This window comes from Nyctibius grandis, chromosome 13, assembly GCF_013368605.1.
Source record: "Nyctibius grandis isolate bNycGra1 chromosome 13, bNycGra1.pri, whole genome shotgun sequence".
Lineage (NCBI taxonomy): Eukaryota > Metazoa > Chordata > Aves > Nyctibiiformes > Nyctibiidae > Nyctibius > Nyctibius grandis.
The window spans coordinates 1,679,399-1,691,030 of NC_090670.1; the positions used below are offsets into that span (position 1 = coordinate 1,679,399).

Below are 11,632 nucleotides of genomic sequence, written 5' to 3' on the forward strand. Positions count from 1 at the left end.
CGTGGAAACATCCCGGGGGTGGTGGCAGAGCGGGCGGGTGTGCTGCCTTTAAAAAAAAAAATAAAAAAAACAACCAACAAACAAACCAAAACCAAGGGACAAGCTGGGATCCCTGTCAGCCAGGGTGATCCCTGTCACCCAGGGTGATCCCTGTCAGCCGGGGTGACACCGTGGTCTGTCACGCTGGGGACACCAGAGGGGCCGTGTGTGACCGACCCATCGGGGTGGCTCAGACTGGCCAAAGCCCAGTCTTACCCAGGCCTGGAGCTCACCGGGTGACCAGCACAGGCACAGCTCTCCCTCCCCTTTATTCCCCTTTTTTTCCCTTTTTCTTTTATTTTTCCCCCCCTTTCTCTTTTTTTTTTTTCTTTTTGTGCTGGTTCTGGTTAAACATTATTTGCACTTTTGTTGGAAAAGTGGCCCCTAGTGTGCAATTATGTCAAATTTCTTTGAGTTTTACAATTTAATGGAGAACAGTAACTCTTTTATTGATCCTAGACGGGGCCGGCTCCTCTTCCCCCGCTCTTCCCCTCCACCGCCCGCTCTCCCCTCCCTCTCCCCACTCCCCCCCCACCCTATGAAATGTCACTCAATGTTTCTTACGCTCCCACCAGTTTCCAAAACAAACAGCGGAGCCCGCAGCCGTCTATTGACTCAGTTGGATGCGAGAGGATCTCGCCGCGGCCGCTGCCCCCCGACGGGAGCCGGGCGGCGGCCGGGCGAGCCTCGCTGGGTACCGGCCGCGATGGAGCCGCCGCCGCCGCCCGCCTGAACCCCGCTGCGGCCCGGGGGGACCCCCGGCCCCCGGCGGGGGGGGATGGCGCTCAGCCCCCGGGCTCACGCTTTCTCGGTGGAAGCTCTGGTGGGACGCTCGGCCAAGAGGAAGGTGCCGGATGGCCGCGACGAGGAGAGCGGGGCCGGCTGCGGGCAGAGCCGCGGAGCCCCGGAGGAGGGTCGGTAGCCCCGAGGGGAACCCCTCGGGCCCGGGGCGGCAGCGGGACGAGGGCCACCCCCCGCCCCGACCCCGGCAGCCTCCCGAGCCGCCCCTTCCCGTTTCTCTTCCCCGCAGAGAAGCGGCCCAAGGCCGGCGGCGAGCGCGGGGCGGCGGGGCCGGGGGCGCAGGTGGAGCTGCAGGGCTCCGAGCTCTGGCGGAGGTTCCACGAGATCGGCACCGAGATGATCATCACCAAGGCCGGCAGGTACCGGCTGCCCCCGGCCCCGCTGCCCCCGGCCCCCTCGGTTGTTTTTTCCTTTTCATTTTCGTTGTCTTTTTTCCTTTTTTTCTTTTTTTTTCCTGATTGGGGTCTTCTTCGTTTACTTTTTTTCCGCTATTTTTATTGAGTTTGAATTTTTTTTTTCTTCCGATGCCCTTTTAGTGTTTTCAACCCCTTTTCGCCGTTTAACCGGCAGCCCTTGCTCAGGACCTTCCCCTCTGCCCGCAGGAGGATGTTCCCCTCGGTCAGGGTGAAGGTGAAGGGGCTGGAGCCGCTGCAGCAATACTACATCGCCATCGACGTCGTGCCGGTGGACTCCAAAAGATACAGGTACGGGGCGAGAGACCGGCGGGGCAGCCACCCCCGCACACCCCGCACACCCCCGCACACCCCGCACATCCTTCTTGCCCCGCTGAGTGTTCGCAACCCGCGTCCCATCCGCGTTTCGTGCGCGTATGTGAACCGGGGGTTGCACAGATGTGCGGGGGGGACGGGGAGGGGGGGCTGCCGGGCTCTCCCGCACGTATAGAGTCTATAGGTGTGCGGGGGCGGCGGGCAGGCCGGGGAAGGGCTCTCCGCCGCCTGACCGGGGCCCGGCCCGGGTCAGGTACGTCTATCACAGCTCGCAGTGGATGGTGGCGGGGAACACGGACCACTCCTGCATCACCCCGAGGCTCTACATCCACCCCGACTCCCCCTGCTCGGGGGAGACCTGGATGAGGCAAATCATCAGCTTCGACCGGGTGAAGCTCACCAACAACGAGATGGACGACAAGGGGCACGTAGGTGTGGGGCAGCCCCGCCAGGGGGGCAGAGCATCACCCCGGGGGGCTCAGCATCACCCCGGGGGGCAGCGCGGACAACGCGGCGGCCGGTCCCTCTTGCCGCGGGGCTGAGGGCCGGGTCCCAACCGTGCCTTGCCTGGGGTTTTCCCCCTGCCCTTGTCCCTCTCGGGGGGGCTCAGCCCGCCTCTCCCCCCCCCACAGATCATCCTGCAGTCCATGCACAAGTACAAGCCCCGCGTCCACGTTATCGCCCAGGATTCTCGCTTCGACCTAGCGCAGATCCAGTCGCTGCCGGCCGAGGGGGTGCAGACCTTCTCCTTCCAGGAGACCGAGTTCACCACCGTGACGGCCTACCAAAACCAGCAGGTACCGGGGGGCTGGGAGGGGATGGAGAGCCGCGACGGTACCGAGGGGATGGAGAGCCCCGACGGCCGCCTTGGCCGGTCCCGGCCCACCCCGCGCCCCAACGGCCCCTTTTACTCCCACCTCCCGCAGATCACGAAGCTGAAGATCGACAGGAATCCCTTCGCCAAAGGTTTTCGGGACCCCGGGAGGAACAGGTAAGGGCCGGGGCCGCCCCGCCGCCCGCCCCCCGCGCCCGCCGGCCCCGCCGCCGCGCTCAGCCCGCTCTCGCCCCGCAGGGGGGTCCTGGACGGGCTCCTGGAGACCTACCCGTGGCGGCCCCCCCTCGCCCTCGACTTCAAGGCTTTCGGCGCAGACAGCCAGGGTAAGTCCCCTTTGCTGCCTTTTTCCTACCCCGCCTCTCCCCGCGGCCTCGGGGCTCCGCCGCGGCCGCACGCCCGGAGGTCTCCGCGGGGGCGCGTCGGGGGGTCTTAAACCATTAAGATAATCAGGCGGGTCCAGAAAACAAACTGGCGGCCAACGGAATGTTTTGGGAAGCCAATTCCACGAGTTTTCCGCAAAAACTCGCGTTAAAATCGATGTGAGGAGCAGAGCGCTCGCTCCGGGAGGAGAAGGGCAGCGGCGCGGTGTGCCTTCACCCGGCAGAAATCCGATTTAGATGAGCGGAAAAAAACATCTGAGTACGCAGAAGGTTAATTTAGAGTCGGGTTGTTCCGGCTTTGATCCTGTTGCACTAATTGTTTCCAACCCGTTTGAGAATATTCGCTAAAAACGCGCTAATAAGGAGCGCCGGTGCCGCCTGCAGCCGGCTGCTTCTGCGCGAACAAACGCAACAGAACATGAAATTATCATCTGCTGTGCGGGATGTAGCGGTCCCGCAACCCCTGAACTCCGCAGAAACGCAGGGAAGAGGGAAAAGTTTCTCAGGGAAAACGCTCTCCCTGCGCCTGACAAACGCACATCGGTCTCTTACAGCCCTTTCCCAGAAAAACGCCTTTTGGAAGGATTATTTGAAAACTGAGTATTTATAGCGCCGAAGGAAAAAACTAGCAGGTCATTTGCACGCTGGAGCGCTCCAGTTTGGGTTTAAAGTCGCCAGTTTAACTCTCATTTATGTTAGGAACTCTTCAAAGACATTTGTATTGGGACACACTAAATCATTCCCTCCTCTGCAGTGAAACACTGCAAAAATCACAGCAAAAATCCATGCAGAGACATAAAAAAATCAGACTCGGGAGAAATTAAGACATTTACGGGGTTGTAAAGAGAACTAGATTTTATTTTTGTATTTAGAAAAAACTTTAAGAAAAAAGGTTGAAGTGTTTTGCAGGCTGTGATACGGTACGGAGGAGAGGAGTGGGTGGCTGGGCTGTGATGGGCAATGAGAGAACAGCAACTGCCTTGATTATTGTACAGATGCTAAAATATTAGAGCTTCCTGGGATTTTTTTTGCTAGTCTTAATATAATTGGTATTTTTCTTCAGGGTTAGTCTCCTGGACTGATGTAAATATAACAAAATCTCCATTTCTACTAGTAAAAATAATACTGTATTTCTTAAGAAAAGGTGAGGAGCGATCCCTGCCCTGTGTCTGCTCCTGCTGATGGCAGTGCTGGAACAGGGCTGAGACGTTCAGGCCGTGAAACATTCCCGGATTGTTGCGAACAGGTTACCCAGCCCGTGAGATACTCTGCTTGCTGGGAGTTTGCAAAATTAATTTGCACCAAGTCCAAAATATTTGTGTTTTTTTAAGGTCTGATATACTAGCAGACACGGCTTGGTTAAGCAACTGATTCTATGTTGCTGATTGCATGTCAGGTCTGACCAGATCACATCCAGACGGTATATTAATTGGAATTAAATGTAAATAGAGAAAAATACAGAGCAAAAACGGATTCACATTCCCTTCTTTCCTTTTCCAGTAACTTTGGAAAGCAAAGAAAATAAAGGCGCGGGGGCGGGGGGGGGAAACCCTCTAGAAGAATGTGGTGATGAAAGTGCAGCAGAGACACAGAGCTCTTAAACGGTGTTAGATGAAACCAGCATCTGTTCAGCACCAGGGCTGGCTGCTCCAGAGCACCAGCCCCACGCCAGAGCAGCCGCCGCCTCCTCGGTATTGCTCTTGATGTTGCTCAGGAGTAGTTAGCTGGTGCTGAGCGGTGAGCTGGTGCTGAGCAGGGATGATCTACACCCGCGGCCTCAGCAGTGCTCGCCCACGGGAAGCGAGCTGGTGTCACTTTTCTACCAAATTATGAAAGTGTTCATTGACTCGTTTCAGAAAGGAGCACGTTATAATAGCACGTGCGGCTAAAGTTTCTGGAGACACCTGTAGGATTCAAGTATATGTTTCAAATTGCCTGGGAAGCCAAGTAAAATTAGTCGATTCCTGTCAGCAGGAAGGTACAAAAAAATTCTCCATCAGGCTGAATACATTTTTTTGTTCTTGTATACAAGGGGAAAAAGCTGCCTGTAATTTGCACGAAAAATAGGGAAGCTGAAATAGCAGCAGTGTGTGTATAACAGAAGGTTATCAGTCGTGTAGTGAGGCACAGACCCTGCAGGTACCTGTATGTGTGGAGCTGAACTTCACAGTTGTCCTGGTCAATACACACGAATGTTGTTCTTAGGCAAGTGCCAACTAACAACAACAAATGATTTATGGACAGATCTCCCCATTTTCCAGGAGCTGATTTTTGGAGCGGGTTTGTGCTTGGCTGGACACCAGCAGCAGGGAGGTGTGGAGCGGGAACAGGGGTCCTCCAAGGGTTCCTTGGCTGCCACCATCAGCTAGCCCAGCCTGGACAATTTCTGGTTTCATTTTCAGGTGGGAGCTCCAGTTCTTCGCCGGTGACCTCCAGCGGTGGGACGCCCTCTCCTCTCAACCACCTGCTTTCTCCATCGTGCTCACCTCCTACGTTCCACTTGTCAGCTAGCAACATCGGCGTGTCATGCCCCGAGACCTACCTACACAACCTCAACCTGCCCCTCTACTACAAGATTTGCCCTACAAGCTTCTTAAGACAACAGTCTCTCATCTTTCCAAGCCACGAAAAGCTGGGAGGCACCAACCCACAGCTTGTGCCCCACTTCATGGTGGATATGCCAAAACTATCTTCCCTCGGCATCACAAACCTGAAAAACGCTAAAGCTGAGGACTTAAACGGGCCGTGTCTACAAGGACCCAATTCTGCTAGTCAAATGCTGTATGGATTACATGCATCTGGAAACATTTTCCCATCGAGTCCCATTGCTCGGGAAGCGCTTAATTGTTCTTTACATCCTCCATATGGCTTGTACGGTTATAACTTCTCCGTGCCATCTAGACTGATGAATGCAGCGAGCCATTTCAAAGTGAGTGACAGCATTCCGGCTTCTTTGAGGGATGGCAGATGTAATCACTCTAACTGGCACCCGACGATTAACCATTGCCTTTAGTGGAATTATATAATATTTCTAAGCATTGATATGTAAAGCAAACCTTTCCTTCCTTCATACCCAAGGGCTTGCTAGTTATTGACTATGAAATACTGCGTGGTACCGGAGCGGTATGTCTAGGCATTTAATTCTCTTTGTGGGCAAACGTGTCTTGTTGTTGGGAGGGTGGAGGATCTGGGAGCGTGGAGGGTCTGAGATGATCCACAGCAAGCTTATACCTTCTGGTAATATTTATGTCATGGTTGTAGGTTAAGAGCAAACTGTACAGTCACCTTTTTCATATTTGCACTCTGAAGTGGGAACGTAGACGTAGACATTTCTACAAGGATGTTTTCCTGCACCTCTCTCTCCAGCTTGCCTCTAGTTAGCCCGAAGCCCTAGTGAGATCCTGCTCACCCCGCTGGAGTTTTTCCACTGATTTCAGAGACTATCTGAGACCTTGTGTCAGCAAAGGAGCTGTATTTGCCCAAGTGCTCGAGCATGTTCTCAAGCTCCCTTGGCTTTAATGGGTCCCAATTAAAGACATGAAAGTGCCTTGCTGCTCCAGGACCCAGCTGACTCGGTTGTCAGAGTCGGGATGTCAATTCAAGTATCTGCTGCTGAGGTAAAGAAAGATGGGATAAAAGATGGATGTGTTCCTACCTTGTGGGGATGAGACAGTGGAGCCTGGCGCAGAGGTGCCCCAAGAGCCCTCCTCTCCGTGCTCCTGCTGCCAGAGGGCTCCAGGAGGTGGTAGTGCAGAGCGGCACCAGCACTGCCGGCGTGGTGGGGAGGAACAGGGGATGGGGGGTCACACATCTCCCCCACGCCGGCCAAATCCACGCTGGGGGACACAGGGGGTACATCTCAGAGCTGTGTGGGAAGGAGCACCGCCGGGAGCCCTGCAGGACACTGCGCTGACCCAGCGCTTTCAACCCCATGGAAGATCCACCTGGGATCCGCCAGCCTGTGCCCGAGGGAAGGGGCAGGGATGCTGCTGGAGAATGCAGATCCTTTCCAGAGAATCACAACTCTATGGGCTCCAAAACATGAGATTTTCAATCTCTTCCAAAAATTCTGTTTGTTTTATTATAACCTGTGGATATTCTTTTTAATCCTGTAAATAATCTCTAGCTCCCAAGGGCACAATATAACTCGCAATAAATTGGGGCACAGATTTTATCCTTTATTTGATCAATGCCCAGTCCCTACCTGAACCCAATTTTGTGACTTGATACATGACAGAGATTTGAAAATAATGCTTGACTGGACTCGGTCACCTTTTGGGATTAAGATAAGGGAATCCTGTATTTACAAACACAACAGAGCACTCTAGAGGGATTAAGTGCAGGTTTGAGAATCAAAACTGGTATCAGGGCCCTGGATTTATTTTCATCCATAACAGAGAACAAATTAAGAATAGAAGAAACAATATCAAAAGCTGTTAAAATAACAAAAAGTCCCACTTTTACTTGCATGAGACTTTGCTAACAATCAACCAACGTCGGTTTCCCTAGTTTACCTGCTCTGAGTGCTTGCAGAGCTCCCAGTGATACCAGTATGAAGCGGTGGGCTGGGCTTGCCTCGCTAAATGGTTTGTACAACTGTAAAAATGAGCAAACCTGCTTTCTCGTGCTGTTTCTTAGCAGTTTATATCACTATTTTTATTAAAAAAAAAGATAACCTTTTTTTTCATTCAGGAGTCCTTATTTCCAAGCCATCCCTCCCCACCGGTAGTGGTCGAGTTCCCGCGGACGAGCTCTGGGATGGGCTCTGTGACACACTTCAGCTCCCCGCGGGCTGAGCGACTGAGGAGAGAGTGGGAGGGAAGCGTGTGGTTGTGCTTTCGGGGAGCTGGAAGGCTCTTCCCCATCAGTCACGGATTCGTGGGTGGATGCGATGGGTAACTTCCAATTTTCCAAATATTTGCGACTGCGTAAGATATTCCAGAGCTGCTGGCCATGAGCTGGTGATCCAACAAATCAGTGTTTGTCTAGTTAAAAATGTGACTGATCATGACTAGAATATTTTCAGCCTGCTTTCCATTCCCTTTGCCTTCATCTCCCGATTTATCCTTTCAAATATCACTGTAACAAATAAAAAAGGTGTTGGTGGTTCTTTATGAACTGCTATTTTCAGGCAGTCACAGGTCTCTGTCCTGGTGCCCACGTTGTCACCTCAGAGCCGGCCGAGGCTCCCCGACCGTCCCAGCGTGGGGGTATTTCCATACCCACAACGGTAATTCAGCTGAATCGTTCGCACCATAACATCGATGGTGCTGCTTAGATGAGAAAAACTGTGCCCAAAATAGTGAATAACCTGCACGCTGTTTTTGAAAGCGGCTGCTGGTGGGAGGTGAGAGGCAGAGCTCGAAGGAATCACAGAATCACAGAATCAATGAGGTTGGAAGAGCCCTCTGGGATCATTGAGTCCAACCATTGCCCTGACACCACCATGGCAACTAGACCAGGGCACTAAGTGCCATGCCCAGTCTTTTCTTAAAGAAAATTATACTGAATAAGTCAGTATAATCGATCCTTATTTATTAAATGTGAAACTGGGGGTGGGGGTCGATATTCCAAGGGGAACCACACGCCTGTAGATACACTACACGCCGCTTTGTACTTCCTCCCACTGATGTTATTTGAGAACCCGTGACAATTGCAAGAGCTCACAGTTCTTTATGGGTGAACACAAACACAAACCCAGTATTATGGTGCTATTTTTAAATGGGAACAGGAAGAAAATAATTTTTTTTTTTAAAGATTAAACCCGCTGAATGATCTTAGCTATCAGTCATTTGACCTTTCCTGAGAGGAGTTTGAAGTTACTCGGGAATATCTGATCCCATTTCCAGCACTCGGCAGATGAAACCGGCTGTACTGGTGCGGCGTCCGCACCTGGCACTGGGACACGGGGTGGGCTCGGTGCTCAGACACTGGGAGGCTCGTTTAGAAACCAAGGAGCCAAAAAACCCAGCGCTAATGTTTTTAATCAAAGCGCGGTTTAGTCTCCAGTTTCACCCAGATTTAATCCATCTATCGGAGGAGCCGAACGCGTAGCGGGAGCGTCGGCTGGAGCTTTTCCTGATCGAAGTGCCTTGGTTTACATTTGATCTTCTGAGGTTTGGGCTGTAATTAGATGATAATTTGTATCACAATTATGCAAAACAAACGAGGATTGGATAGCAAGATAGACCAGAACAAATAAGCACCCAGAACATTTGAAAAGCATCCAGTACTCAAACGCTGTACACGTGTGGCTGGGGCCGGGGGGGACATGCTGTTCCAATAAAGCTGCAGAAAGGGAAAAGGCCGGTGTCGGCTCCTACGAACCCTTCAAACGCTCGTGTTTACAAATTTGTATTGCACGTTAATACGTAAACAGACGCTATTGGAAACAGATGACTCCGCAGTATTTACGTGTTGTTCTTAGTTTGTCTCCTGGAACACACAAAATACGCAGCGACTCTTTTAAAGCACGGCTCGGGAAGCTGCACAAGAGGTCGAGCATCTGAAGGTGTAATTTTAAAATCACCGGGCCCCCGGATGCGTTTTGGGTACCGGGTGCAGGGGGATGCGTCCCCCGACTCCTCCCGGGCTGTGCTACAAGCACTCGAGGGCTGGAGCTACAAGCGATACCTCATCCCGTGGCGTTTACACGCTGAATGTGTTTCATGATTTTCTTTATGGCCGTGTCACTTGGAGGCACTGGCATCGCCCGCCCGCCGCAGCAGCCCCATCCTCTGTGCTCCCGTGATGCTGCAGCCACGGAACACTGGAAAAACCAGCTTTTAAACCAGAAAGAGTTATTTTTGATGAGGTAATTTTGCAAAGGAAAAGAAAACAACACCTTCCCTGCAATCTGTATGAAAGCTTGAGACGTAATCACCTTTTCTTTCCCCCGCTGATTTGTGTTTTAGGGTGCAAGCTCTGGGCATCCCTCTCGGTGCTCGGCTGTGTCGGTGCAAACCGCAGCCTCCAGCCCCCGGGGAGTTAAAGCCGGTGTCAGCCCGGGCTGGTGGGAATTACGCTGCCTGCAAGGACTTTTGCAGATGTCGGGTATCTCACCGCAAGCTGTTCATGCTTAATAGGGCTCTGCTCTCGCTGAGCTCGTGTAGTTTCTGAATTTTATAGTTATTTATAAACCCACTTCTCCTCTGTGTCCCTTCGGTGACATTCCCAAGAAGGACCCACCGTCTATTTCCATACATCAAACAATTTCCTCCCAGATTGCTCAGCCAAAGCACCAAGTTTTAAGTTTATTGCAGCAATTAAGCACAAGAAGTAGTCCAGGTTTTGTGAAGGACCCCTTGAGCTTATAAATCAAACTACACAAACCAGCAAGTAAAATTCAAGACCCTTCTGGAGAGGATAAGGGGGAACCCCCAGGAAAAGTAATGTTCGCTGTCTAAGGAGGCAGATCCCGAACAAAAGCAGAGATGAGGGCAAGGACTCAGGCTGGCTTTAGCTCTCTGAAATCTGGAGGGATGTTAGATGCACTGAAGAGGTTTTCAGATATTTTATTTTAAAAGCCTTGCACTTTCAGGCTTTGGGGGAACAGCTTTTTGGAGAAATTCACTTTTTCCTTCTTGGCGCTGGCTCCAAATCTCATCTCTGAGCTGAGTCCCAGCCCCAACAATTTCCTCCGGGCCCTGCCCAGCAGCTGGGAGCACTTAGCAGCTCGTCCGCCCCGTCCGGCTCACCTGCGCGAGCGAGCCCTGACAGGTCCATCTGCTTCCAGTCAGGCCTGCAAATAAACTGGGGCCTCGGCTCCAAAAGCAAGAAAAGAGTAATGGACTTGCATGGTTACTTAGAGTTACTCTTGCTGTTACTCAGATGATGCTCCGGGGATGGATGCTGCCTTCTGCTCTGGCTGCCGGTCCCTCGGAGCGAGCTGCTGCATCTCTTCACCATGGACCTGCAGCCTGAACCAGCAGAAATACCCTTTTAATTCAGGTTTGGGAGATGTTCGTTGCTGTTTCACTCACCAGGGAGGTTTCAAATACATGATATTAAACACCAGTCGGCATCGCCGTGGGCAGGACCGTGACACCGGCTGTGCCCACCTCACCCCAAGCACTCGCTGGTTTTAACCATCATCTTCCATCATACGTCGCTTCAAATGCCTTGGAGATTCTGGTTTTGATGGGACACTCCGTGCTCCGCAGGAAAAACCCTGCATGTTTCAGGCAGTTTGGTAAATTTTGTGGGTGGGATTGTGTTTCCTGAGCGTCTTCCAGGACAAAATGGAGCGATCCAGGAGGACTGGTTTATCCTCAATTGGCACCGTGATGCCCTCCACGCCAACTGCCATTGTGAACTTAAAATTAAAAAGAGCATAAATCCAGATATGGAGCAACATTTCAAGTGCTAAACTGTTCATAATACAGTAATAGAGTGTTAAAACTAAGAATTAATATCGGATGGAGGATGCAAGGAGGGAAGGCTGGCAGCTCCCGCGCGCCCAAAGCTGCGGGGCCGCTCGAAGGCAAAACCTCCCCGTCTCAAAGGCGCCTTCAAGGGAGCCAAGTAAGATCCCATCCTCTCGCAGGACTTGGGATTTATGGGCTGGAATTAGGGGGTTTTCTCCCTGCAATGACAGCATTTCATGGCTTTCCCGATGAATATTTGCCCAGGGCTTTAAAAGCAGGAGTGACAGCTACAGGCAACGCTGGCTGTGCACAGCAAACAGATTTAATTCAGGTTTACACAAATATCTTCATTTCTACAGTCTTGCAGCGAATCATTATGTATGACAGTGTTAACAAACTTAAAGTGGAGAATTAATGGTCTTAAAAAAAAAATTGATTACCAACTATTTTTCTTCCATGGAGTAAAACCCACGGTGACTACAG

General features: G+C 51.9%; 1 protein-coding gene across 1 annotated transcript; it reads left to right on the top strand.

Annotated features, from left to right (window-relative positions):
- Nucleotides 1-817: 817 nt before the first annotated feature.
- Nucleotides 818-5,796, top strand: TBX22 (T-box transcription factor 22). Its single transcript, XM_068412081.1, has 8 exons — nucleotides 818-953; nucleotides 1,070-1,199; nucleotides 1,443-1,544; nucleotides 1,822-1,996; nucleotides 2,201-2,365; nucleotides 2,495-2,559; nucleotides 2,641-2,726; nucleotides 5,186-5,796. The coding sequence occupies exons 1-8, from the start codon at nucleotides 818-820 to the stop codon at nucleotides 5,794-5,796; spliced, it is 1,470 nt and encodes a 489-aa protein (XP_068268182.1).
- The last annotated feature ends 5,836 nt before the right edge of the window (nucleotides 5,797-11,632 follow it).

Coding starts and splice junctions, on each gene's coding strand:
- TBX22 (XM_068412081.1), top strand. CDS start 818: ATGGCGCTCAGCCCCCGGGCTCACGCTTTCTCGGTGGAAGCTCTGGTG. Junction 954..1,069: donor CCGCGGAGCCCCGGAGGAGG/GTCGGTAGCCCC, acceptor TCTTCCCCGCAG/AGAAGCGGCCCAAGGCCGGC. Junction 2,560..2,640: donor CGGGACCCCGGGAGGAACAG/GTAAGGGCCGGG, acceptor CTCGCCCCGCAG/GGGGGTCCTGGACGGGCTCC.